At 34.2% G+C, this 25,642-nt stretch overlaps 6 protein-coding genes across 11 annotated transcripts; 2 read left to right on the top strand and 4 right to left on the bottom strand.

Moving 5' to 3' along the window:
* Window positions 1-71: 71 nt before the first annotated feature.
* Window positions 72-2,356, bottom strand: LOC111024696 (ribosomal RNA small subunit methyltransferase G). Its single transcript, XM_022302445.2, has 4 exons — window positions 1,815-2,356; window positions 1,100-1,170; window positions 601-994; window positions 72-509 (listed from the first exon to the last, which is right to left on the bottom strand). The coding sequence occupies exons 1-4, from the start codon at window positions 1,929-1,931 to the stop codon at window positions 309-311; spliced, it is 783 nt and encodes a 260-aa protein (XP_022158137.1). The 5' UTR covers window positions 1,932-2,356; the 3' UTR covers window positions 72-308.
* Window positions 2,357-3,492: 1,136 nt separating this feature from the next.
* LOC111024695 (uncharacterized) lies at window positions 3,493-7,587 on the bottom strand. Of its 4 annotated transcripts, XR_015792638.1 has the most exons (4): window positions 7,258-7,587; window positions 6,269-6,762; window positions 4,820-5,394; window positions 3,493-3,727 (listed from the first exon to the last, which is right to left on the bottom strand). XR_015792638.1 is itself a non-coding variant. In XM_022302444.2 (3 exons), the coding sequence occupies exons 1-3, from the start codon at window positions 7,367-7,369 to the stop codon at window positions 4,912-4,914; spliced, it is 1,089 nt and encodes a 362-aa protein (XP_022158136.1). In that variant the 5' UTR covers window positions 7,370-7,586; the 3' UTR covers window positions 4,447-4,911. The 4 variants fall into 4 exon arrangements, 3 of the variants coding, with proteins under 3 accessions (XP_022158136.1, XP_087983262.1, XP_087983261.1); XM_022302444.2 differs by lacking the exon at window positions 3,493-3,727 and having other exon boundaries at window positions 4,447-5,394; window positions 7,258-7,586; XM_088127136.1 differs by lacking the exon at window positions 3,493-3,727 and having other exon boundaries at window positions 4,447-5,394; window positions 6,269-6,698; window positions 7,258-7,584.
* Window positions 7,588-12,294: 4,707 nt separating this feature from the next.
* On the top strand, window positions 12,295-13,210 carry LOC111024708 (PMP3 family protein At2g24040). Its single transcript, XM_022302468.2, has 2 exons — window positions 12,295-12,463; window positions 12,625-13,210. The coding sequence occupies exons 1-2, from the start codon at window positions 12,374-12,376 to the stop codon at window positions 12,769-12,771; spliced, it is 237 nt and encodes a 78-aa protein (XP_022158160.1). The 5' UTR covers window positions 12,295-12,373; the 3' UTR covers window positions 12,772-13,210.
* Window positions 13,211-15,016: 1,806 nt separating this feature from the next.
* SKIP1 (SKP1 interacting partner 1) lies at window positions 15,017-16,879 on the top strand. The gene is made up of 2 exons (XM_022302484.2): window positions 15,017-15,501; window positions 16,098-16,879. The coding sequence occupies exons 1-2, from the start codon at window positions 15,158-15,160 to the stop codon at window positions 16,666-16,668; spliced, it is 915 nt and encodes a 304-aa protein (XP_022158176.1). The 5' UTR covers window positions 15,017-15,157; the 3' UTR covers window positions 16,669-16,879.
* A 145-nt stretch (window positions 16,880-17,024) lies between these two features.
* On the bottom strand, window positions 17,025-20,468 carry MPS1 (multipolar spindle 1). Of its 2 annotated transcripts, none has more exons than XM_022302485.2 (10): window positions 20,274-20,468; window positions 20,117-20,174; window positions 19,889-20,035; window positions 19,746-19,805; window positions 19,289-19,368; window positions 19,072-19,126; window positions 18,676-18,786; window positions 18,295-18,487; window positions 17,885-17,955; window positions 17,025-17,706 (listed from the first exon to the last, which is right to left on the bottom strand). In XM_022302485.2, the coding sequence occupies exons 1-10, from the start codon at window positions 20,436-20,438 to the stop codon at window positions 17,522-17,524; spliced, it is 1,125 nt and encodes a 374-aa protein (XP_022158177.1). In that variant the 5' UTR covers window positions 20,439-20,468; the 3' UTR covers window positions 17,025-17,521. The 2 variants fall into 2 exon arrangements, 1 of the variants encoding a protein (XP_022158177.1); XR_015792885.1 differs by having other exon boundaries at window positions 17,565-17,706; window positions 17,885-18,046.
* Window positions 20,469-21,649: 1,181 nt separating this feature from the next.
* LOC111024717 (Translation initiation factor 3 protein) lies at window positions 21,650-25,642 on the bottom strand. Of its 2 annotated transcripts, XM_022302487.2 has the most exons (10): window positions 25,258-25,642; window positions 25,115-25,154; window positions 24,913-24,972; window positions 24,130-24,182; window positions 23,725-23,780; window positions 23,593-23,626; window positions 23,280-23,352; window positions 23,043-23,135; window positions 22,061-22,241; window positions 21,650-21,889 (listed from the first exon to the last, which is right to left on the bottom strand). In XM_022302487.2, exons 1-9 carry the CDS (start codon window positions 25,578-25,580, stop codon window positions 22,098-22,100), a joined length of 876 nt encoding a protein of 291 aa, XP_022158179.1. In that variant the 5' UTR covers window positions 25,581-25,642; the 3' UTR covers window positions 21,650-21,889; window positions 22,061-22,097. The 2 variants fall into 2 exon arrangements, with proteins under 2 accessions (XP_022158179.1, XP_022158178.1); XM_022302486.2 differs by having other exon boundaries at window positions 21,650-22,241.

Below are 25,642 nucleotides of genomic sequence, written 5' to 3'. Positions count from 1 at the left end.
AAATTGTTTTCAAATAAATATGTTTTATCTAGAATTAGCCGTCATAGATTGATCACATATTTGAACCATGGTTGCCTACTCAAAATATCATATATCCTACGACTTTCCATTACCAAAATATAATAGAATCAGACAATTCTCTCCAGGTTAAGATTATGCTTTATTGAAGCATAGATGAACTAACCCGAACATTCACAATTAAAAAATAATAATGATGGATGATAATGGAATTTCAATTTCAAGGAAGCCAAGTTTTGTAACCTATGCATATGAAAGATCTTGAATGGCACTTTCAATAAGAGACAATTTCATGCTCTTAAAGCTACTTGATCTTGCCATGAGATCTTCCTTTTTCCTGCTCTGTTTGAGCCACTGCCAACATTCCTACACATCGGTGATATCATCAGGTCACTGTTCTTCCCGTCGTTTTCGCTTCTTAGAAAGCTATTCTTCGGCCCCTCCTCCATTCTCGGTGGTTCGAAACCAGCCTGCAATTCTTCTTCCTCTCTCTGAAGCAAGAAATGGATGTTAAAGGACTGAGAGAAGTAAACTCAAACGTCTTTTTTCTATATAAGAAATGAGAATGAAAGCGATGTTTACCGAGATCTGGTTTAGGTCGAAAACCGGAGTCATGTTTCGGTCGGCAGCAGCTTCGTGTACTCTGTATAGTATCTCTTTATGGTTGAAAATCGGAGAAGAATTGTGCATAGAGACTTCGTTGTCGCTACACATTCTTGGCTTCTGGTTCATGTGAAAAACCAACCGAGATTTTCGAGAGGCAGCTTCCATCCCATCATAGATTCCTCCCCTCTGATTTAAATCTTGAGCCTGAGCCTCAGCAAGGAGTTTCAAAGAAGCTTCCCTTTTTTGAGAACTCTTTTCTTTCTTAGCGTTAGGAGGTCGGATTTCATGGTTTTGTGGTGGCTCGAGACCATGCTTTGGCTGGGAGTTCAGAGATTGGTTCTTCAAGAACTCATATCTATGCCTCAAAAATCTGCAAGTGAAGAGACAATCATGGCTGCTCAGTTTACAACTTTTACAAAGTCCTGTTGGAAATTCACAAATAGAGGGGGAGGAGAAGAATCGTTTTAGACCATACCGAACTTCAGCCAAGAGGGTCGACTTTTTCCGCTTTGCAATCAGCAACTCTTCTTTCATGACTTCTGTTGCCTGAAATGAAAATCTTTCAATTGGTCGAGTTCTATTTTCGATATCTATGAGTGTCTGGATCACATCTATGCCAATGTTATGATAACTAGCACATCCAAGTCAACTTACATGCCCTTAACTAATTTCACCAGAGGATTATGTAACATTTTTTAAGGATCCTAAGTAACAAGCCACCATGATTTGAACACGAGATCATGAAAAGTTGTTTGAACTCATACTAGGGGGAAAAAGAGATCGAAACCTTCTGCAGTGTACAACATAAACTTTGTAGTTAAATACAACCCTTTCTGGAATTAATTCAAACTCCCACATGATAAAAAATAATAAGAGATTAAAAACATCATGGGACAATGAGCTAAAAAACTAACCCTATAACCCTAGAACTAGAACATGTTTGGTATCTCGATTCACACGTAAAGGCAAAAGAGATTGAAAACATCCCAAAATCTATTCAAAATTTTCTCAGCAACCAAACAGAGACAAAAATTCAAACAATAGGAAGGGGCCTGGAGAGATCTCCATCTTGTCTAGAACCAAAATACAGACAAATACAATCTCGTAAATCCCCAGTCAACAAATAACCATATAAAATCAAACACACGATTGAGCAGATTTAAAAAAGATTCATGAATTGAACAAATTACATTCTCCAGGTCCTCGTAATCCTGCAAGAGACGGTGGTGCTTGGTCCCGATCATGGGGGTCTCGAATAGAGCATAGGCGTCGAAATCCATGGCCGCCGGTTTCCGAGCTTTCTTCATCGGAAATGGAAACGGAAGAAGGGGAAAATGGGGCGGCGATCGCAGAAGGACCCAGAAGAGAGAATGGAGAGATTGTTGGATGGTGATGATGGTGTGACCTAGAAGACAACTAAGAAGAGGCCCAAAAGGGAAAAATGAGTGGGCAATTCTCGCAAATTGGGTTTGATGAGAGAGAGAAGAAAAATGGGGATTTGAAGAAATCTGCACCCATTTTCAGTGTTTTGTTTTTGGAATTTGTTGCGCATAAAATTTGGTCCAACTGGGGCCATTGGAGAGAGAGAGAGAGAGAGATTGATGATGCTGTTTCTGTTGCTCTGTGTGTGCGCTATGCCGTTTTGCAGATGATGTTGTCGACTGCCTTCCTTGCTTTTAGCCTTTCTTTCCTCTATTAATCAATTGCAAAAATCTCTCTCTCTCTCTCGATATTTTCTTTAGGTAAGAGGTTCAAATAGTATATCTTTTTAAGATCGGAGGTACCATTTTCTCTCTAAATCATTATCTTCAATAGGTTGGAGGTTCAAACAGTATTATCTTCTTCGGAAGTATAGGTTAGAGGTTTAAACATACATTTTCTCTCTCAATCCATATCATGATTCACTTTTTTTTTTCTTTTTCTTGTCAATGGATATATCTCATTATGTATTTGCTTAGATGTACTATATTTCTAACTATTTGATTGATCGGATTTGGCTACCTGTAAAATTGATGAGATTGATATTGTAATCTTTTTCTTTATGGAATGTCTTTATTTGACACCATGGTGCGGTTCATATGCATGTTGCCACCAAAAGAAAATTGGATATATTTTCTAGACAACCTCTTAACTATTCTATAACGAGAAATAGATTCTTTATGAGTCAATAACATGTTTTGGGTTGGAAAATCTTTGCTATTCTCTTTTGCATTTTCACTGCTTGATCTCGAAGGAGGAGTCTTTCTTTTGAGTTATGAAATCATTTAAGTTGAAAAGTAAGTCGATAATGTCATAAGTTAAACGGGAGGGTGAGGGGAGAGTCCATGAACAATTCAATTTATATGTGGATAATCTAGCTAGAAGTTTTTTCAACTTAATCACGTAGGATGAAATTGTCAAAAATTTGACTTTTTCGAACTTTGTAGGTAACTAACTATAGGCTCGAGAAAAATGTTTGAAAATTAAAATATCAATTACCTTTATCTATAAGTTTAAGGTTAAAATCTCTACTCCGTTCATACGTTTCTAATACTACCTTCTAAATTCTATACATATATATATATATATGTTTAATATGTATGTGTATATATATGAATTTCATAAGCTAAGCTTGAAAGGAGAGGGCGACCGACAAAGGAATTAGGCTTTAAAGAATAAAGGCTGAGACAAAGCACAGCTGACAAAGACATCCACTTCCAACTAAAGTCTAAAGTAGCCTAACATTTAAATATTAAATATTTATTAAATATTTTTTATTCATTCTTTTATTTCTGTTTTTATTTTCTATTTTATCTTTTACTTTTTAATTTTTGGGTCAGATGAAAGATCCAAGCCGATAGATATTTTTGAAAAATTAACAAAAAAATCTATTATAAATATTTAATTAACAAATAATCATTTTACATTTTTTATATTTTATCAAAACTATAGAAATAAACCTGTGGACATTGTCCAATACCCATTCAACTTTGTGAAAATTGAAGAACTAAATTTGTAATTGAACTTTTTATTTTTACATTGAAATCAAATACAAATAGATCCACTTTATTCAAGAATGTCGAATTACTAAAATTAGTCGCTAATCTCCTCCGACGGATCACACCTGAAAGAGAGATAAAAACTGAATAAAGAACACCAAGAACAAAGAGTTCAAGCAAACCCCCCACATAAATAAAAAAAAAAACAGAACACAATAAAAAAAAGGTTATCGCTCCTGTCCTCGTATGTCTCTCATCAGAAAAAAATTGTAAATAGAGCTTGTCGCTCGTTTTTTCAGAGAAGGTGGAAGAAAAAAGAATGGAAATGGGAGGAAGTGGCTTAGGAGTGATAAGGAGGAAGATAGCAAAAAGAGAGAGAAAGTTGATTGAATTTCAAAAAAATTTGTAACGATGTGAGAGAGGAAAGAGGAGAGAGAAAGGGGGGAGAAAATAATAAATTGGAGAAAAAATGAATATTTTCACACAAAATTGATGTCTTACAAAACATAAGAATGAGAATGACTACAATCATCTTATGTGGTATTAAATATTATGAGAGCAACATCGACGATGTAGAACTGCAAACTATGAATCTCGAACCTTCTTTTCTAAGATTCATACAAACAAAAACCATTTTCGAAACCCAAAAATACAAACTAGAATGCAAACAGCAATACATAAATATAATTCTTTTTTTTTTTAAGTCGGAGATTTTGTACTTAAAAAAAAGAAAAGAAAAAAGACAGACATAAGATATATATTATATTCATAATTATTCTATGGTCTATGAACCTCTATCCTTTGAATATCTGCCTGCCCACTCTTCAATTATAAAAGCTCGAAGTAAAGGATGTACTATTATTAAATTAATATTACGACATCAAAATTACAAACTAAATAAAATGATGAATTACTTGAGATTAAACAAAGGAAAGAGAGAAAGAGTATCAAGACTTTTCAGAATAGTGTTGTGGTAAGCCCTTTTCCTATACTCCCTTTTAAGTGATTTTTAGAGTTTTCAAAATCACTTTTAGAAGTACTCGATGCCATTCAAAAAGTCATTCTAAACTCGGCTAACTACTCGAGACTACTCGGGATGGTTACGTTAGGTTATAAAGCTCTACCTATTTTTATCAACACATTAGCAAAACAGTCCCCCACAAGTGAGAACATCATAATCAAAGCCCTTCTTTCTTTTTTGTGCCATTCTCACTGACCTTTATATTCGCCTGATCGAAGAGCGACATTTGCCCGTTGATCGTTCCCCGTCTGTCCAGTATCTACATCAACAGCATTCTGAGCTTTCTTCTTAATCTTCCATTGATGGTGTAACTGCTGCAGCTGCAATGGCTGACAAATTTCTTGCCTTGTGCCTCTTCCCATTCAGATGAGCCTCCATCACCTCTGTAGCTTGAGCACCAACTTTACATATTTTACACCAAAACTTAAACTCCTTATTTCCAGTTTTCTCACATTGAGATGATTTCAGCTCCTTTTCTGCACCTGCAGAGCCACTCATCTTTCTCCGTTTCTTCAGTACTGGCATGGGTGCAGCTTGCGAAACGTTGCTCGCCTTCTGGGCTCTCAACCCTGCTTCTTTGCGCTGGTGCTTCTTGCCCTGAAGGTGTTGATCGAAAGTCCTTTCACTCGAAACGGTAACTCGACAAAGCGCACAGCTCCACTCATCCTTGGGATTTTTCTTCACACCCGAAGGTTGAACGTCGTCAATGTCCAATGCCAATGGCGCCTCGGCCTTCCGCTTTTCCCTAAATAGTTCTGGGTCAGGTTTCTCCTGCAGCAGAATTCTCAAATCCATAAAGAATTGTTTTTGCAAATATCATGAATGGAATACAGTAATTTGAAAGAGAGCTTCACAATATATATAGACGTACACTAGATACAAAGTAATTATAGCAGACTTTTTGTATGTATAAGTAGCGGTGAGCTAGAAATTTTCTGGGGGACAAAATTTTTATATTTAATTTTTCGTACGTCTACATTCTAAAAATATACAAAGACAAATTAGATAAATTTTGAGAACTTTAACGTTTTTATATAATTTTTTTAATCTAAGACGAATCAAGAAGGCTTCTTTGGCTCCAACCCGTGTATATACACCATAACTTTTCGTATCTAGTTCTTAAATATTTGACAACTAAGAGGAATACAACACCAGAGACTTTTTTTTAAAAAGTGTCAAATATCAAAACAATAGATAAATATTTTAAGATGTAGCATAGAGTTCAAATTTTTACAAAAATACTATAATCTAAAATCAAAGTCACACTCTAAAATACATCAAAAAAAGGTTTAAACTTACATTATAACATTTTAAAAAAATGAAAAGTTGTAAAATTTTTGTGACATAATTATATTGCATGACCTCACACCATCCTTAAATACTACTTATATGGCAACCCATGAATAGAAAAAGTTCTAGAAATTTTCCCACATAGATGATAGACCCAACCATTTATTCATTCATATAATCACCTTGATCAAAAAGCATTTAGAGGTTTCTTTAAATTACTAGGAATTTTTAAAATAGTTCTTTTTTTTTTAGAAATAAGTTAGTGCAAAAACAAAACAAAATATGAAATCAAGGACAAAAATAAGATCGAAACCCTAAAAAAACAATACTGTCGATGGTAGAGATAGAAGCTAACCAGTATAATCAGTTCACTTTTTTCAGCCTGTACTTGAAGTTGGCGCTGCGGCTTCTTGTCATCGGCCGTAAACGGCGGAAGCCGCGGCGGAGGCGGCGGCGGGAGTAAGGGTACGGCTACTGCACGAAACCCGCGGCGGTCGGAACTTTTCAGTTGCTCCATATGCTGCCATTCATGCGATCGTACCACCGGCGCCGCGGCGCTGAACGACGTTCCCCATCGCTGCTCACGGAAAGAATAGCCCGCCGCCTGCGCAGCTCCTCGAATCGCCAGCTCTTGTTCGGCCAACATCAGTTCTCTCCTCGCTTCCTCTTTCAGAAATCGCTGCCTCTCAACTTCCACCAGCAATTTCTCTTCCCTCAATCGCATCAACTCGATCTCGCAGTGCATCGCCTCATTGATATCGAACGGCTTCCTCGTTACGTTTTGTCTGAGACAGGGATCTGTCAAAACCGTCGATAAATTGGAGAAAATTGAGGAGAATGAAGAGAAATCTGAAACGGATGCAGAAGTTGGTTGATTACTGAAACCATCAAGATTCTTTCTCCACTACGAATTTAAGTCCTATGACTTTTCGTTTTCCGTAACGGAAAAGAGTGCAGAATCATAACTAAACTAAAAACAAGGTAACAAACATCTGTTTGTTCTGTAAAGTTCAATGTTCTATCCCTAAATTTAAACTTCCAAAGTTGGAATTCAAATTAAATTTCTAATTCAAAGAGTAAAAAACAGGCCGGAGTTCCAATGCATGCATTCAGAAACAGTTTTCAATTCCAAGAGAAAACTAATCTAAAAAGTTAAAAAAAAAAAACTCTCGAAAACGGCGAAAACCGAGGAAACCTCGCCGATTCCTTCGCAAAACTGGTGACAGGCTCATCCAGTTCCAGTTCGTTCTAATCCGCTTGATTTTCCCGGAATCCAAACAGAGTACACACACAGGAGGAAAAGAAAAACTCAATAGCATAATGCAAATATTCAACCACACAAACCTGTAAAGCCTTGCTTGGAGAAGCAGTAGACGGCCGGCGGCAAAGGAGAACCATACTGCCGCGGCGGCGGAGGCGGCGGTCGGAGATCGCTGGCCCGGAACTTAAACTCCATCCGATCACGGCGGAGGAAGAAACGCAGAATGTCAGAATGAAGCCGCCGGTTCCGATTATAGCTTCCGGCGAGCGGCGAGAGGGAGGGGCTAAGAAGATCAGGAGATACGGAAGGAATAGTTAGATTTTGAAAGATTAAAGAGAAAAGGAAAGAAGTGAAGCCACCGCCATTGTTGGCGCGTGAGAGAAATCGGAGTTGGAAAAGGTAAAAAGAGAGTGCAGAAAAAAGCTGGATAATTTCGCATCCATGATAAATGTGAATCTCCGAGACGGAAAGAAAAAAGATTATCCTATTTAGGATGATTTTTTACCTTTTTTTCTCCAAAGATGTATAATTAGAGAAAAAAAATCTAACTTTTACCACTAAAAATGGAAAAAAAAATTACGTTAAGTTTTTTTTACCAAAAGTACTTTAAGTTTTAATAAGAATGGTAAATTTTAAGTTATAATCAACTTTAATTTGAAAAACTTATTAAAAAAATGTATTCTCCAATGCATTTAATGAATAAACAACGCAAGTTTGTTATAAAATTAAACGTCACAGAAGATATAGATATATATATATATATATATATTTTTTTTAGTTCAAAGAGGCTTATTCATTTGTCTTTATTGTACACTAATTAAACTTAAGTTTATGCAAATTTTGATTTTTTTGAAAATTAATGAAAGAGATATTAGGGGTATGAATTTTAATGAAGTTTGAACATGAAAAATATTTACCATATTTATCAAGTTTAAAAGTTTATTGGGATGAATTTGAAAGTTTTAGAGTAAATATTCATATAGGCGGTCAACTTGAATACTATTTAATTTTTCACATGTTTTGTATTTAAATGGAGCTACATAAATGGATAAATAAAAATATGTGTTTTAAAAAATAGAAGCAAGTTTAAAATTTCACACAAATATATCACAGTTTAATTTGAATTCAAACCCAAAAAATGATCATGTTTTTAATAACTAAAAAAATAAAAGAAATGTGATATTTTTTCAAAAATAGAAGTAGTAACTTTTTAAAAATACATATAATATTTTCTAATTCCAATGTATCGTAACTTCCTCTCGTATTTATTTTATTTTATTGTTTTTTTTTTCTTTTTTTAAAAGAATCAATAGCAAGTAGCAGCAATTATAAGATTGTTTTTTTTTCTTTTTATAATTGGAAGTGGAAGCTTTATTATCCGCAGTACAAATTTAATGTATCTTAAAAAGTGTCATAAACTTTTTATTTTTTCAAATATAACATAAATTTGATTTTTCTTAATTTATTTTATTGCCATGTTTGAAAATAAATATCCATTGCATGTTATTCATGTAATTACATCGATAATAATGACGATAATAACTGACAATAATTCATAAAGGAAGCTTAATATTTTAAAAAGGAAAAAAAACAAAAATATTGTAAAAACCAACCATAAAATTTTACATAAAACTTTCCTAAATTCATAGGTATATATGGGTGTGTTTGAAAACAAACGTAGAATGAGTGATTTTGAAATTATAAATTTAAGTATAATCGATTTTCTAAAATCATCATCTAAGTGATACCTTATAAAAATTTACCAAACATGAACAATAGAAAGAGAAGCGATGTGATTTTGGTCATGCCAAAATTACTTCCAAACACACCCTCTAGTATTTTTTATTGGAACATTAAATAAAAAGTTAGGCTTAGAGGAAGGGAATTAAAAAATAACTTGATAAAATAATTTTTTTTGTTTGAATGGTCCTTTTGAATTTACTCTGTTGTGGTCTCTTAACAAAGATTTACTGATCTAGGGTGTTTTTTTCGGGACATTTCTATTTACCTTGACAAATTAAAAATTTGATTTCAAGAAATACAAAATAATTTAAAATTGTTTTTTAAGGTATTATTTAATAGTGATTTTGGAAAATCAATCATTTTAAATCTATTTTTTCAAGATCACTTCTTCTACCATTACTCATAAACACACCATTACTTATATTTCAGCTTTTTAAAAAGAATATATCTTTTATATTTATTGTCGTGAATTCGAATGCCATTGCAAAATATTGTTTTATAAAAAAAAAGTATATTAACCTATCATCATATGTAGATTTGGATTATGTCATTTTTTAAGCTTTCAAATTCCTATCATATTTATTTTATGCTACCTAGATAAATAAATTTGAATTTATAAGGTGAAATATCATGTAAAGGCACATAACAATCTAGTTTAAAATAATAACAAATTTAACATAAATTAAAAGATTTACAAATTATCTTAAAAAGAAAAAAAATCTATAATCATATCTCAATTTTATAAGTGATTGATAGATGTTATAACTAATTTATGTTTTCGGTGATAAGACATTATTATTAATTTACGTTACGTCTATCTTTATAGACATATTAGTGATTGATTCTATCAATGATATATATATTTTTTTCTTTTGTAAAATTACCATATTGTTTAATTTGTATTTCTGGTACTGTAATTATAATTTCTGGTACTATAATTATAATTATGGCAAAACTTTTATCATTACAGTACTAAAAAAATTATTCAATACAATTCCAAACCAAAATTAATTTGAATCTTTGAAATCTGTACGAAGAATTTTTTAATACAAGAAATAAAAATTTAAATTTCCACGAATTTTCAAAATAAATTAATATTATGGAAGCGAGCGGCAGGACTTTATAATAAACTGGAAATCTAAATACAGCGGATAAAACTCAATGGAGGCGTTGAAAAAAAAAAAAAAGCGAACGAAAAAACCTTTGGAGATGTGACGTACCGAAAATGCCCCTGCCCGCTCTATTGCGTGTCTAAGTAATCAAGTTGCTTCTGTGGTTTCAAACAGAAAAATAAAAATAAAAGAAAAATAAAGCCACCTCGGGCTCTGTTGCTCAGTCGGTTGACCTAAAATTCCAAAATTACCCCAAAATTTTTTTATATAATTATTTTTTTAAGGACATATAGAGATTATATTTGGATGACTTTTTTTTACGTTGGAAATATGTGTATTAATTAGTTAAAATTATATTTAGATTGACTTTGTTAAACTTCAAAACAGGGTACCAAAAGAGTCGGCCCAAGTCGATATGTTGCCCGATATGTCGACGTGTCGAGGGGAAAAAATCTTTTTTCCTCCTTGTCGTGTACATGTCAACGAAATGTCGACAAAATATTGTTAGATACTTTTTTTTTTTTCTCTCTTTTGGAGATTCCTCCTCCTCTATTGTCCTCGTTGGAATCTGGAAAGAGGATGTCCTTGAGTTATCTAGATCTGTGATTTCCGTTTGTTTCGACACAGCATAAGCTTTCCTCTGCGTATTGAGATCCGACATTGTTAAGGCAGAGGGACGATGAAATTGATCAAACAAGTAGAGGAAACAAGGAATGAGATTGTGCACCCTGCTGTAGGTGGGTTTCTGATGCACTGTGGTTAAATATTTTATTATTTATTTACTTAATATTGCATTTGTCGTTCCTATGCTTCAAGGTGGATTTAAACTCAGCCAAGCAAATTTTCCTTCTTATTTAAATATTTTATTTTAAAATATTCTTTTCCATGAAGATTTATTTTATTTTAAATTACCACCCACCATTTTTTTTTTCAAAAGATAGTTCACTGACAAATTAATTAATTGTATATCTTTTTTAATCGACATTTTAAACTCTCACTACAATGTAGAGTATTGCAACAGGAGTGCCAAATGATGCATTGGTAGATTTATGGTCAACAAATCATCAACGCTACTTGGAACGGGAAAGTGTAGAAAATTGGGACCAAAGAATTGATGGGGTCGGTCGACGGTGGAGATGATGATCATAATTGATGGAAGAGGAAATGGGAATGGAAATCCAGAGATCCGTAGAAAGGCTTTCAAAATTGGAAAATGCTAAGGTTATCAAAGGTGGGGCATCTTTTGAAAACTAGCAACTTCTCGTGAAACACTTAAAAAAATTTGAAACCATCTAATTGAATATCTCAAAAAATGTCTTTTTCTTTTACGATTATTTCATCATTTTATATATATTTATATTACACCTATCTTGTTCAATCATGTAACTAAACACTGGATTGGATTAGAAATTATCAATAAAACATATAAGCAACATTAAACTTTAATTTACTAATTTAAATAATTTTCACGTATGTAGTGACATTTTCATCACGACAACATTTCCATAAGTATATGGATAAATTATAGGCAATTAAGCTATAATTAAAGTTTTATTTACTAATTTAAAAATTTTGCATAAATATCACAATTTCCATGATTTTTTTCAAAATATCTGTCGACATTGATATTTTAAACCTTGCTTCTAAGATACCATTTTTCAGTCTAAAAGTTTGAAAAACATTTTGACCGTTAACTTTACTGCTTAATATCAATTCATTTAATATCCACTTCATCCAACACACCAATAAATACACACACATTAGCATGTTAATACACCTATTAGTAATTAGGTATATAAGTAATGGCAAAATAGTAGCAATTTTTTTTTTTTGTTTTTGGGAAAAAATAACAATGAAAGAACTTAAAATAATATGAGAACTAAAATAAATATTTTAAAAATACATGAAATAAAATGAAAAAATAAAAGTATATTTTCAAATACATGACTAAAATAAATAAATTAGAATAATAATTTAAAACTTAAATTTATCATAAATATTACAATTTAGCCAAAATTGCCAACACGAATTTAACGATTGTAGCTGATTAGTAGAAGAAATAAATTGAACGGTCAAGGTCAACCCCACTCACACGTCTATGATATAATATTTAAAATAAGAAAACAAAAAAATATTATAGGGGAAGAAATTGAAAATTAAACTATTATACTTAAATAATAATAATAAATGATATAACGAGTGGCAGACGACTATTGGACAGTCAATTTCTCATAAAAACAAAAAGAGAAAAAAAGAACAAATAATAACAACTCCTCACAGTCACAGATCAAACACTTTCTTCGTCTTCCACAACTCTCTCTCAGTTTTCTCTCTGCGATCGAAAATGGCGAACGGATGCGAGATCTGCTGCGAGATTCTCATCGCCATCCTCATTCCTCCCCTCGGAGTCTGCCTAAAACACGGCTGCTGCACGGTAATTCTTATTCTAATTCAAATCTCCTTAATTACTAATTCCTTCCGATGACCTAAAACAGCCGCCGCCGAGATCTGATCTCTAAACCAGACGGCGGCGATCGGAATTAGGTTTCGGCTTCGGCCTAATTTTGAACAGAAATGGAATTATTGTTGTTGCAGGTGGAGTTTTGCCTGTGTTTGATCCTGACTCTGCTCGGTTACGTTCCGGGGATCATCTACGCTCTCTACGCCATCGTGTTCGTCGATCGCGACCAGTTCTTCGACGAGTACAGGCGTCCGCTCTACGCGCCGGTGTCGGCGGTGTAGCACCAGTTTGAATCTCTCCAACTTGAAACTCTTCTTGACTTTTAGATTTTCGAATAAGGTTTTTTTTTCAATTTGGTACTCTGTAGCTTTTGGACTGGATTGGATTGGATCTATCTACTACGTAGATTTGATTCGAGGCTTTAATCTGTGTTTTGGTTAGTTTGGATTAAATTTGTTGCGAGAACTGAGAACTTAGAACTCTCAAGTTCTGTAGATGTCGGCAATGGCGTTCGGTTCTGGGTTACGGATTAGAAATGTATTTGATGTGGATGGAAATGGTCAAGGTGTCAGTTTTTAATGGTATCACAGAAATATATCTATAAGATGGTGTCGACAAGTACAATACAATATTGATGGAGACATAAATATGTATTTTATATTATTAAAATTAGATATAAATCTTTTATATATATATATATATATATATATTTATTGTGGAGATTCAAATGGGTTTTTAATTGGAAATAAGTACTTTGATCCATTTGACAGGATATAATCTTATTATTAGTTCTTTTTTAGATTGGTTGTGCTTATTATTAGTTATTGTTATTTGTTTTAACGTTTACTAATGCATTAGTTGATTGAATTATATTACTGCCAGAATTTTTAGTTTAATTTAATTTTTAACTAAATGAATGTAGGCATGATGAGAGAGCAAATATTCAATCTTGATAATTAATGTCTTATCCATTGAGTTAAAGTGACTAGTTAGATCTCATTATTATAATTTATTAGTAAATGTTAGCGTCTTATTATTTGTATTTATTTATATTCCTATATCAGTGACTTTTTAATTTGATAGAAATTTTTACAATATTTTAGATAAACTATAATTTGGTATATCTATGTTGTATCTGAAATGAAGTAAACCTTTATTTTTTGTTATACTTGCAATTTAAAAAAATTGTTTCTACATTTGCAAGTACCTATTAATTTTTTTGCTATATCTACATAATACAATTTAGTAAAAGTGCTAAATGAAAAACTACTTTAATGTTTCGTTGTGCACATTTGAAAGTGCTTTTCAATTAAGTATTTGGATAAAGAATATTCTACTGGTGCTTTTGACTTTATTCAAAAATATTTTTAGTTCACATTAAACGTGATGATTCAAGTGATTCGAACACTAATAAAAGTGCTTTTCACCATGAGGAGCCCACTCTCAAATATAGCAAATACTAATTCAATACCAAAAGATTTTCCCCCCTCTCGTCTTGTTAAGAATGGAATCTTAGTCTAATATTCAAAAGAAATATTAGGCTATTGTTTGGTTAGATGTAGATTCATAAAAAAAGTGAATTTAGTTGTACCAATCAATTTCAATAAGGTTAGCTTGGACTCGGCGATTAAGACATCAACATATTTTCTTGAAGCCGAAGATTCAAATTTACACCTTCACATCTATTATATTGTACTAAGATAATGTTGTACAATATTTGATTAAAAAGCCTATGTCTTCTCTTTTATGGTCATTGGTCCAAATTTTCTTCAAAATCCCAAAAAGAAAAACACACAAAAGTAACAATAGCATGTAGTCTAAACCAACTAAGCAAAACATTTTTACAATCTAAGGGGCCATATAAGCGACCCACTCCTTATTCAAATATAAAAATTCTAGATTCAAACAGTAAATCTACTGATAGTACAAAGTACTATAGGAAGTTTTTCCATCAAGAATGACATTCTCTGCCATCCTTCAACACCCTTAATAAGCAGTGGTGTATTAGTTGACAGTTAAATATGATTTGAACATCTAAGAGAGGATCAAAACATGTTCTAAACATTTTTAGTTTGGTTGGGGTCAATCAGGACTTACTGTTCTCCATGATTCTTTGTACATGTACTACACATGTTAATTTGGCATGAAAGTAGTGTGGAAGGGTATCCATAATGAACCATATACGAGATGAAACAATTAAATCGAAGGAAAACAATTAAACCAGGACTTAATGTTCTCCAATATTCAACTCAATTAACCAGTTCATTGAATCAAAATCTCAACAATCTAAAATGTCCTTCCTCAACTCAGAAAACCATTTTTTACCATTTTTTTTTATACACTCTCTCAAAACCTACAATTCGTTGCCCAATATGCAAAAACAGCGAAATATAGAGGAAAAGCAACCCATTCAAACAAAACCCAGAAGCAAGAATCTAAATTGAAAAAAGAAAAAGGGTAGAAACGTAATTTTGTTCAAGACCATATGACATCAGCAGAAAGTCTTTGAAAACTTAAAAACCAAGAAAAAAAAAGTAATGGTAGAAAAATGAGTTTCCATTCCCATTTCCCATGGACATACTAAGCCTTCAAAAGGCGCGCATCTTCATCCTGAGGAAACAGAAACACAACCCTTAAACGGTCTCCGCCGATCAAATCTCCATAAGAATGACAGATCCGTCGGAATCAGCGTCGCCGGCGTGGGCCGAGCTGACGCACGAGTGCCTGACCAACATCGTGTCGCGGCTGAGCGTGGAGCAGCGGTGGCGCGGCCCCATGCTCGTCTGCAAGCTCTGGTTCCGCGCCGCCACTTACTCCTCTCTCTTCTCCGAGTTCGACCTCGAACCCCGATTCGACTCGGCGCCCACCGAGTCACCGGCCTGGTGGTCGCCCGAGTTCCAGACCAAAATCGATTCCATGCTCCGATCGGTCCTCGATTGGAGCCATGGATCTCTCTCCCTTATTCGGATCAGACACTGCTCCGATCTCTCCCTTCATCTCGTCCCTCAAAGGTAATTAATTTTTAATTCTATTATAATTCTCTTATCTATTCTTTCTTTTCACTCAGGAAACACAGTTTTTTATATAGCTTGTGAATTTTGATTTGTGATAGTTTTTGATCTATTAGATCTGTAATCGCAATTTACAGTATTCTATACTATCAAAATCATGTCTTCTAAACAATAATTTGTTGAAAATTGTGTCTTTCCTCTCTTCTAGACATGATTTACTTGTAAAACTACCATACTTTTGTTGTTACTATTCGAATTTTCCTACCTTTCTAATCTTTCTAGACGTAATTATATTAAAAAAAAAGTTTCAAAAGTAGGTTCACATAACAAATTCAATGAAATTGTTATGAGAATGATGGGGCTATTTTGATAGTTTTGAAATGTGTTTGATTGTAAATCTTGTATGAACTTTTAGCCCTTCATATGGGTCTGAGTATTACATACTCTAATTTGATTCAGTGGTTCAAAGGGAACTTGGTTCCCTCTGGTTTAGCTATTATTTTGTGTCCTCGATCTTTGCATCTATTTGGTGGGATTAGTTGAGGTGTGTGTAAACGAGTTTGATCGCTCACAAAAGGGAAATTGATGGATTTTAGGTGCCCAAACCTTGAGGTTCTTTCCATCAAGAGCTGCCCCAATGTTACAGATAAATCAATGGCTAAGATTGCTCTTGGTTGCCAAAAGCTCCGGGAAGTCGACATCAGCTACTGTTATGAAATCTCCCACGAATCTTTGGCGTTAATCGGCAGGCATTGTCCAAATATAAAGACTCTAAAACGGAACTTTTTCAACACTCTAGATCCTTCCCAACACACGGGAATTGTCCCCGAAGATTATCTAAATGCCTGCCCTCAAGATGTGGATTCAGAAGCTGCAGCTATTGCAAAGTTCATGCCCAACTTGGAGCACCTTGAACTCTGTTTCTCTAAACTAACAGCTAAAGCCCTTAGTTTGATCTGTGAAGGATGTCCAAACCTCAAGTACTTGGATCTGTTTGGGTGTGTGAACTTGACAAGCCGCAATATAGCGAATGCTACTACAAGTCTGGAGAATTTGGAGATTAGGAAACCAAATTTCTATATACCGAGGTCGGTCTTTCACACAGAGAGGTATGGTCATTGGAGGCTGTATGACGAGAGGTTCCAAACGGATGTTTTCCGAATTTGATCGAGGTAACTGTCAGATGCAGGGTTTATGTACCACTGCACTTAAGAACCAAGATCAGAGTTGTTCTTCTAAGTTGTACAGTTCTTCCCCATAATTTGGCTGTTTATGTTTCATAACAGATCTGTTAGTTGTGTTTGAACTTGTATGGTGGATTGATGTTGTACCAGATTTGTATAACTTATAATTAACAGCTTGTGTGTTTCAGGTTCAACCTTGTATATATCTTTGTGTTATTGTTTCCAAATTTGTGGGAACCTTTTCCTTTTTTTCCTCTGAACCTCTAGTTATGCCTTTCCATCCACATCGTTGGTCTATAGATTTTGAGTTATGAAGTTTTGGTTAAAGATACTTTTTAAATTTTTATAACACTCCACACGATTTAATAACGACCTAGTTTTTGTTTCCAGTTTTCAATTTTGAAAAACATAAGTAACAATAACGTTACTAAATGAGTCTTTTATTTTTTAGTACAAGATTCGAACTCGTAACCTTTTGATCAAAGACAATTGTTAGTGTCAATTAACACTGAACTAAGTTCATGTTGGCATAACTAAATGAGTTATTAAATCCTAGTTGTTCATTAAAAATACTTTTTTTTATCAGTGGGAGGGTAGGTCGGCCTCAATAAATTTTTATTTAGCTCTGGTAACTTTTTTAGTCCAATGAATGAATAAATCTTAGAATTTAAAATATGATGAAGTCAATTTATCCCAAAATTTTTACTTTCTATATGTAATAATCCTCGACTAATTTCTGATTGTACAGGATCAAAATTAACGGGCAGACTAATAACGTAGCTTAGAAAAAAGTTACCGGAGAAGAGTTTTACAAACCTGAACTGGCTAGCTTAAAATCAATGAATAAGGTCGTCAAGAACATCTGGTTTGAGCTCCCGGAGTCTCGGAATGTTGCTTATTTGATTAGCCAACTCACCGGCGACACGGTCCACGTACAGCACGTACACTCCATTTCTGCTTTCCAAGAGTTCTAAAGCTTTCTTTGCGTGGAGAATGGATATCACCAATTCTTCCAAGAGAACTGCAAGTTGAATTTATAAATTCAAATTGTGATATAATAAGGACCCAACATCCCAAATGGGTGCTTATTTTCAAGAATCGTACTCCACTCGCCATTAATTTTGAAAGGAAGAAGTAATTGAACGAAGGAAGAACAGACAATAGTGTGGTAGTTTAAAGTAAGGAAGAACAATGCTTACGATTGTCGAAGTTTTTGTCCCCTGACCACATTGGTAAGTAGTCCGATAACAGAAACTCAACAAGTTGAATCCTGCTCACCATAAAACGATGTTAAGCCATGGTGCAATGAGGACACAAATCCATTAGAGGCTTGCCAATCAAAATCTTTCAGACTACATAACCTACAAAATAGATACAAGTTATATTAATTTAATTAAATACAACTTATAAGTTCAGAATGTGTAAATCATTTTTCTATAAAATCCATTAGAAAGTTATTTATACTTAGATTTTCCTACTACTACCTACGTTATACAAACAGCACCATTAACTGACTATGCCTTCGAAAGCAGCAACATTGAGATAAATTTGAACCACATACGAGCGCCCGGTAGCAGAACAAATTTAAAACATTTTGCCGAGTACTTACATTATGAACAAGCATTCATGTAAACTGGGAAAATTGTCATCGAATGGATCCATGAAGAGAAAACTCTCTCCCACTGCAGAAATTCTTTGTGACACGGAAATGATTGCACGTTGTCCAATGTAGGGCTCACGTCCAAGCTCGCGGAATAACTGCTGTGTATAGAACCGGACATCGGAGTCAGAGTCTCCCGAGTCTGAAGCAAGAAGGTACGAACAGAGAAGAATGAATATACCAAATGGCACAATAATTGGGAAAAAGAATGTACGCCAAATTCATGTTCGCGTCATTGAAACATTCTGAATGGTGAATATAATATGAAGTGATCCTATGAGAAGAGGTTTAGTTACAGTATCAAGTAATAAAGAAGTAAACCGAATTTACCATCTTTCAGGGGAGAGCACATCCTTCTAATTAAACGCATTATCAAGCTGCTAATAATGCCTTCAATAGGTTCCAGGCTCCTTTTCCTAGGTAGAAGATCCTTCAATGAAGCTTCAGGAAAACAATAAATAAATATATAAGAAAAAGGGTCATAATGCACACTGAAGAGCGAATAATTAATAACTTTGAATAAGTTGTATTGGTTCGAGTAAATCATTTATTTGAGCTGAAAATATAATTTTCTGATTCACCAAGTCGTTAATTAGTTATTTTTTATTCAAAAAAATCTATCAGATCCATCAAACTTCATCAAAATCTATCAAAGGGTTTGACCACTGTACTCCTTTATATGATTAATTAACCAAACATTGATGCGGCAATCAAACGAATCATCACCTAGAATGAAATCAACAGCTTGATGAGCCCAATTTTTAAAGTTGGCCTCCCCTACCTGTACAGAATAAAATCAAGAAAACGAAGCATTGTGTTAAAATCAATCTGGAAACAAAATACAAGTAGTATGAGAATAATGAGAACAACTGCTCTAATTCTTACAAATAGAAAAACTAGAATAACAAAAATAAATCCGATAACAGAAATGCCATTATCATACTGGAGAAAAAGTGTCGCAAAGCTCTACAAGAAAATCAACCGAAGCTCGGAGATGCTCAACTTCATCAACTTCATTGAAGTCTGAAATTAGAACAGAAAAGAGCAAAATAAAGTTGAGCGAGACAGACAGACTCATGTATGTTCCTCCGCAACTGAATTTCCCATTATATAGTTTAAAACAGAACAATATTTTACATGAAGCAGATGACCTTTTCTGTCAGGACCTGCCTCAAATAAGGTGGGATTCGTGATTTAATCAAGGGTGGAAATTTTTTGTTCTACGATTTACATTTAGGGATGGACATGGAGCATTCCATGTCTGATCCCCAAAATTTTCAAATTACTTTATATATATGCTTTGATGCATTAATAAAATCGACTACCGATGTCATCAATGTAATGGCGTTTAAAAGAACATATTTTAGGAGAAGCAACGTCTCTGGCAAGTAATAGTGTACCTAAAAGTCGCTTCCGATTAATTGAACTGTCTGATTTTCTCCTCCGTTCCCTATAACGCACTGTTTCAGCATTTTTTTTTTCAAACGATGTCAAATTTTGGATAAAAACAAGCAAGCGAAGAAGAAATGGGCGAGGAAAATACCTTGTCTGAGAAATCTCCGGCGTAATACGTCATTAAACCTGTTATCAGTACAATCTTCGAGCTGCTTAGGGTTAAATTTCCCCAGATTATCAAAGAAAAAACACTTGCAAGTGGCATTTTGAGAAAACAAATCTCCATGCGAAGGATCTAAAACAAAAACATCATAACGAATCACGATAATTTTCAGAGACAGAGAGAAGGAAGATAAGGAGATTCTTACACACAGACCTTCAGCTTGTTTGAGATCTTCTCTAAGCCTAATAAGCTCTTGCTTCCTCTCCTTAGCCTAAAACTCCCGCTGATCTTCCATTAGACTTCGCCGATAGAAGACGAAAATAGCAGAAACCAGAAAAACAAAAAAGAACATGCATATATATAGCGAGACCTTTCGCTTCCATCGGAGAGCGTCGGAATCGGAGGGAGGATTCGAGACAGTATGCTGCTGCTTCTGAATGACCTTGGATCGGAGAAGAGAAATGGCTATGGCAAGCTTGAGAGACTGATCATCGATTGGCGCCGGAATTTGGCTCCCTCCATCGGCGACGGACATTTCCGGTGAAAGAACACGAAATGACGCGCGTTAGTGAAGAATTCCGTATTTATAGGGCCGCTTCCAAGTTCTGACGGTAAAACGCCGTTTTGAAGTTCCCGCCTTTTTTATAAAATAATTTTGGATTTTTTCTTTTTGAAGTTTTAAAAAATAACTGAAACATGTTAAAGAAAAAAATAATATGTTAGATCTAATTTTGCAGATCCTCCGAAATTTTGTTTGTAGGTAGCCTGATTCTCTAAAATATTTGTGAATATATTTCTTTTATCAAATAATTGTAAATTACATTACAACATTTTCTTTTAAGAAAAAGCGGACCATGCATTTTTTTTTAAAGATTCATTAACCGACAATAGTAATTAATTATTTTATTTTGTCCCATCATCAAATTTATATAGATTTTAACGAGTTAAGATACTAAAAAGTCGTGAATTCGATTTTCCACTCCACATGTGGTTACGGTAAACTATGGTAATTATTAATCAACATTTTGGTCATGAGAATACTTCACTACTAATGTTGTACTAAAAAAATAATCAAGATTTTGTATTGATAATTTATTTAAATATTTATTGGAGTAAACGATAATAATTGTTGACCAATAGAATTTGAGTAAAGTAAATTAGAATAATCAGATAGAATTTGAGTAAAGCAACTCTTTCTTTTTTCCTGAATACAAACAAAAAAAATCATGACGAAATAAATTAAATAAAAACTGCATATTTGGTGACAACACTATTGATCTAGGGTGAGTGGTCCTCGAGCCAGATTTGTAAACATCTATTTCTCCAAGCATGCAAGTGAATCAAAATTACAAGTGCATGGAGTGAAGAGAAAACCTGAGTCAAAATTACAAGTGCATGGAGTGAAGAGAAAACCATCGATAATCGATAGAACCACGCCCGCGGCAAATATATTTCAAATTTTATTTAAGTCATAATTAAATTTTTTTTATATATATATTTTTTGTTGGTGCCATTTCTATAGCTAAAGACACAAGAATAGAAGGTTGAAGATCTGTAACATTAAATGTAGGCAAATAAATAAATAATTCATGTGAAAGTGTCCACTAAGTAAAAGATGAGTTTAAGCTCGCGGTTAAAATATACATATATATACATATTATTTATTTATTTAAAATTTAGATTGATTTATAAGTGGTGTTTAAAATGTCAAGCAACATTGATGTCAGAGGGTTCGACACCTCAACGAAGGGTAAAATATCGTCTTATTAAGAAAATATTGTCGACAAAGGGTAAAATATAGATGTCAAGAAATATTGATAAAATGTCAACAACATCAAGAATGGGGCGGGATAGAGTACGTATTGCCCGTCCGCATTTAGGTGACAAGGACAATGTCCCTCACTGCCGCCTCACGGAAGCTCGCCCTGTTATGGGCGTCCCCGCGGAGAAAATAACATCTCCATTCCCTACCCAGAAAAACTGATGCTACAAAAGTTCAAGTTTTCAAAAGGATTAGTAACAACAACTCTGATTTCTAAGCATTCCACTAAATAAATAAGATGAACAACAGTCTGATTCATAAGATTAAACAAAACATTATACATTAACCTCTCTGATTTCTCTATGATAAAGAAGACTAAGGTTGTTGCGACTAACCGTTCTATTTTAGGCACAAGCTCGACGCTTTCCGAGCTTAAACACCAGCCGAAACTTCATTTATGGCGGGATTGTCCTTTTTCTTGGGGGGTTCTTGAGCCTTCTGTAGAACAGCCTTGTTAGGAACTAGAACAATAAATATATTCCTGTCTCTGAAGTTCTTGGCCTCTTCAGTTGCAAGCTGTGGTATCATAAAATATTGAGCGGGTCATGGGAGAACAGAGATTAATATACGATAGATTGTCTTTGTTTAACATATTAACCAGAGGAAAAAAGATGGCATCAAATTTTCATTCATCAAATAAACTAGCATTTCAGAGAGATTATCGAATCCAAATAAGAAAAAACTTCACAAATACAAACAAGCATTTTTCAAAAACCTTTCAATTAAACTACCATGAATTGGCTTAATGCTCATTGGAGCAAGTGAAAACACAGAAGTACTCTTGAGAAATGAGTTCGATTTTCCAACATCTAATATCACAGGAACAAGTAGATTATTTTGTGAGATTAGTCGAGATTCACGTAAGTTAGCCGAGCATTCACAATTATTTTAAACAAGTGTTCTATAAAAGTCTTCAGAAACTGTTTGCCATAACCATTTCTGGAACAACTACCAAGTGCTTATCACGGGGTAATGAGATCAAACATAAAAATAGTTCAAACAATTGCCTAAAATTACCATTTCAAATTTCAAACTCTGAAAAGTTTTGTAGCATGTTATTGAGTATACTACCATGATGGGCAATATGTTTTGCTCTAACACATATGACATCAAAAAGAAAGTCAGGATGAAATCATCGTTTCGAAAAGTCAGCATATTCCATTTCGGGGATGCTTCTTTTGTAATTTCATTCATCAATGAAATGATCGTTTCTTACCCAAAAAAAAAAGTTTTGCTCTAATATTTGCCATAATGGACAAAAACTGCTCTAAGTCAGGAGATCGATCATGGCACAAAATTGATAGAAAATAAGAATACCTCCCCAATCTCATCCTGGAAACGTCTGATGAGCTCAATTGCTATATTTCTGAACTCATTCTCACGACCTTTCAAGTTCACTATAACTTTAACCTGCAATATTTTGTTAATATATTTCAGAAAGTGATTCGGACAAACCATAAAAATCATATTTGAATACATGGACAGACAATATATATATATATATATATACATATATATACACACACATAGATATAGTTAAATAAAAAATAAAACCTTGTCCCCATCCTTCAAAAACCTCCTTGCAGCTTTCAAACGAACAGAGTAATCATGTTGGTCAATGTTATAACTGTGCAATAATAATATCAACAAACAGGTTGAGATTGAGGAAAGGATAATGTACAAAAATGTTTCTGAAATAGGTAACATAAATTAAAAAGCAAAGGAACCAAAGCCTCTCTTAGCTTGTTGATTGGTCGGTAGATTATCGATCATAGAAGTCACAAGTACGAGTGGCTTTAGGTGAATAAGAAGAAGAGAAAGGAAGCCTTCGAAAAAATAAATATGAACAAATGAAGGAATGTGTTACCCCATTTTAAGCTCTTTCAAATCCATGCGAGTTGCTAACATTCAAAAGCACACTTTATCAGTATCTTTCCTCAAATCTGAAAGATTTGGGAACCAAAGAAAACATGCAGACTCTATTAAGAAAGAGATTCACCAGCACTTTTCTTCTGCTGTCCTCTTTTCTTCTTTTGCAATTCATACCTATATTTACTGAGAAACAAGAGACGGAAGAATAGCTCAGCATAAAGGTACCAACAATTCAGTAAGGAAAAACCACATGGGCTTTTAATTCACCCAGTGGAAGAATAACGATCATCATATTTTTCATTCTTTCTCCATTATACCACATTTCGGTCTTCTTAGCATTGTCATATATTACCTTTTAGGTAACATTTAATTAAAAATAAAGTATTAATTGAATCATTACCAGAAGAAGCTTATTATATGAATTTGCATAATCATTAAAACTAATCACATTGGCATTGGATTGCAGCAAATGAAACCTTTTCCACAAGCACAACAAGGAAAGGGAGGACACCAGAGAGAGAAAATGGCATACTTGTAATCCATTATTCTGACAACTGGAGGATCTGCATCGGGTGATAATACAACCTGCATGAAATAGAAACGAATTAGCAAACTCCTAGACAAAGCAACACAAATATCTAACTTCCATAAAAAAAAATATTAGTCCAACTTTCTTTATCCAGCTTAAGAAGTACAAATTGCACGGATATGAAATGAGCTTCATAAATTCCACAAGCCAAACTTGAGTATGCAAGACAACTAACTTGTTGATTTCTGAAAGAGTATTTTGTTAAGAACTCGCATGAAGAATGAAGTTTCTTCCTTCATATCTAAATAACAACACATCGCCCAGCTTTCGTCCATGTAAATTTTCAGTCGATAAGATTTGTGTTGAAGAATAGAAGGTTCTTTTGACGATTTATGGAGAAAAGTACAATTATATATAGGAGCAAACAGTAAAATTGGCCTACCTAATGCATAACTCTCAAATGAAAATCATTCACCATGCAATAATTCTTCGAGTTTTTGATGGAAGACTTGTAACTTATAAGTTATAATATAATTCTTTGATTATAATACTATTATAAGCTTTCAATTATATGCTCATTTTTTCTACACAGAACAATTGTATTGAAGATAAAAACCAAAAACTGAGTGACATTAAGCAAACAAAATCCAGAATTCAGACGACCAAGAAAGATTAACAATGCAATTTGTCATTGTCAGACCATAAAAATTTGGAGCAAGGTTCCTTGGAATTCCCTGACAAAGAATAGAAAACTGTTTCAACAAAAAATTGAACAGGAAGACGTACCAAATCAAGTTCAGCGTCTTCAGCCATTTGAATGGCCTGGGCCTTTGACACGATTCCAACCTATTCATTTCAAGAACAACTTCCAAATTACGGCGCCTGGCATACAGGTGTTGCATTGTAGCAAAAGAAACCCAAAAAACTCGTTTATCCCAAACACAACCCATCCAGACAAAACAAACAAACAATAATTAAAAACACCTACCATGTTCTGTTGTGCATCAATAAGTCTCACATTATTTGACCTATACCAATCAATCGCAAATAAGAACTCCAAATCAAAAACAAGCTTCATACACCATACACGTAACTCGTGCAAGTACACATACAGAACCATAAGGCACGCACCTGATGGCGGAAACATCGAGACCAAAATCATCGTCGGAGCGCTTAGAATCCGCAGGTCCTGAAGATCGAGGAGCACCGCCGAATCGAGCAAATACAGAGCGACGAATTGGAGAGGAGACGATAAGACGCAGAGAATTGGAGTTGTGAAGGCGGAATCCGAAGGCATTGGATTCAGAGGAGGAGAGAGGGAGAGGGGAAATTGAGGTTCGGAAGGGAGGAGCGGCGGCGGCGGAGGAGGAAGAGGAGGCGGCGGCGGAGGAGGTGGTGGCGGAGGATTGGGATAAGAGAGGTTTGAAAGGGAATCTGCTGGTGAGCCCAGCCATAGCTTTGAGCTGTTGAAGGGGCAGTGGAATGGTGGAAGTTTGGCCAAAATTTTTCAAGAAAT

This window comes from Momordica charantia (genome assembly GCF_013281855.1).
Source record: "Momordica charantia cultivar OHB3-1 chromosome 8 unlocalized genomic scaffold, Mcharantia_2.0 BLBB01000008.1, whole genome shotgun sequence".
In the NCBI taxonomy this organism is placed as follows: Eukaryota; Viridiplantae; Streptophyta; class Magnoliopsida; order Cucurbitales; family Cucurbitaceae; genus Momordica; species Momordica charantia.
The sequence above is the reverse complement of the archived record's forward strand: the minus strand, read 5'-3'. Positions and strand labels throughout refer to the sequence as shown.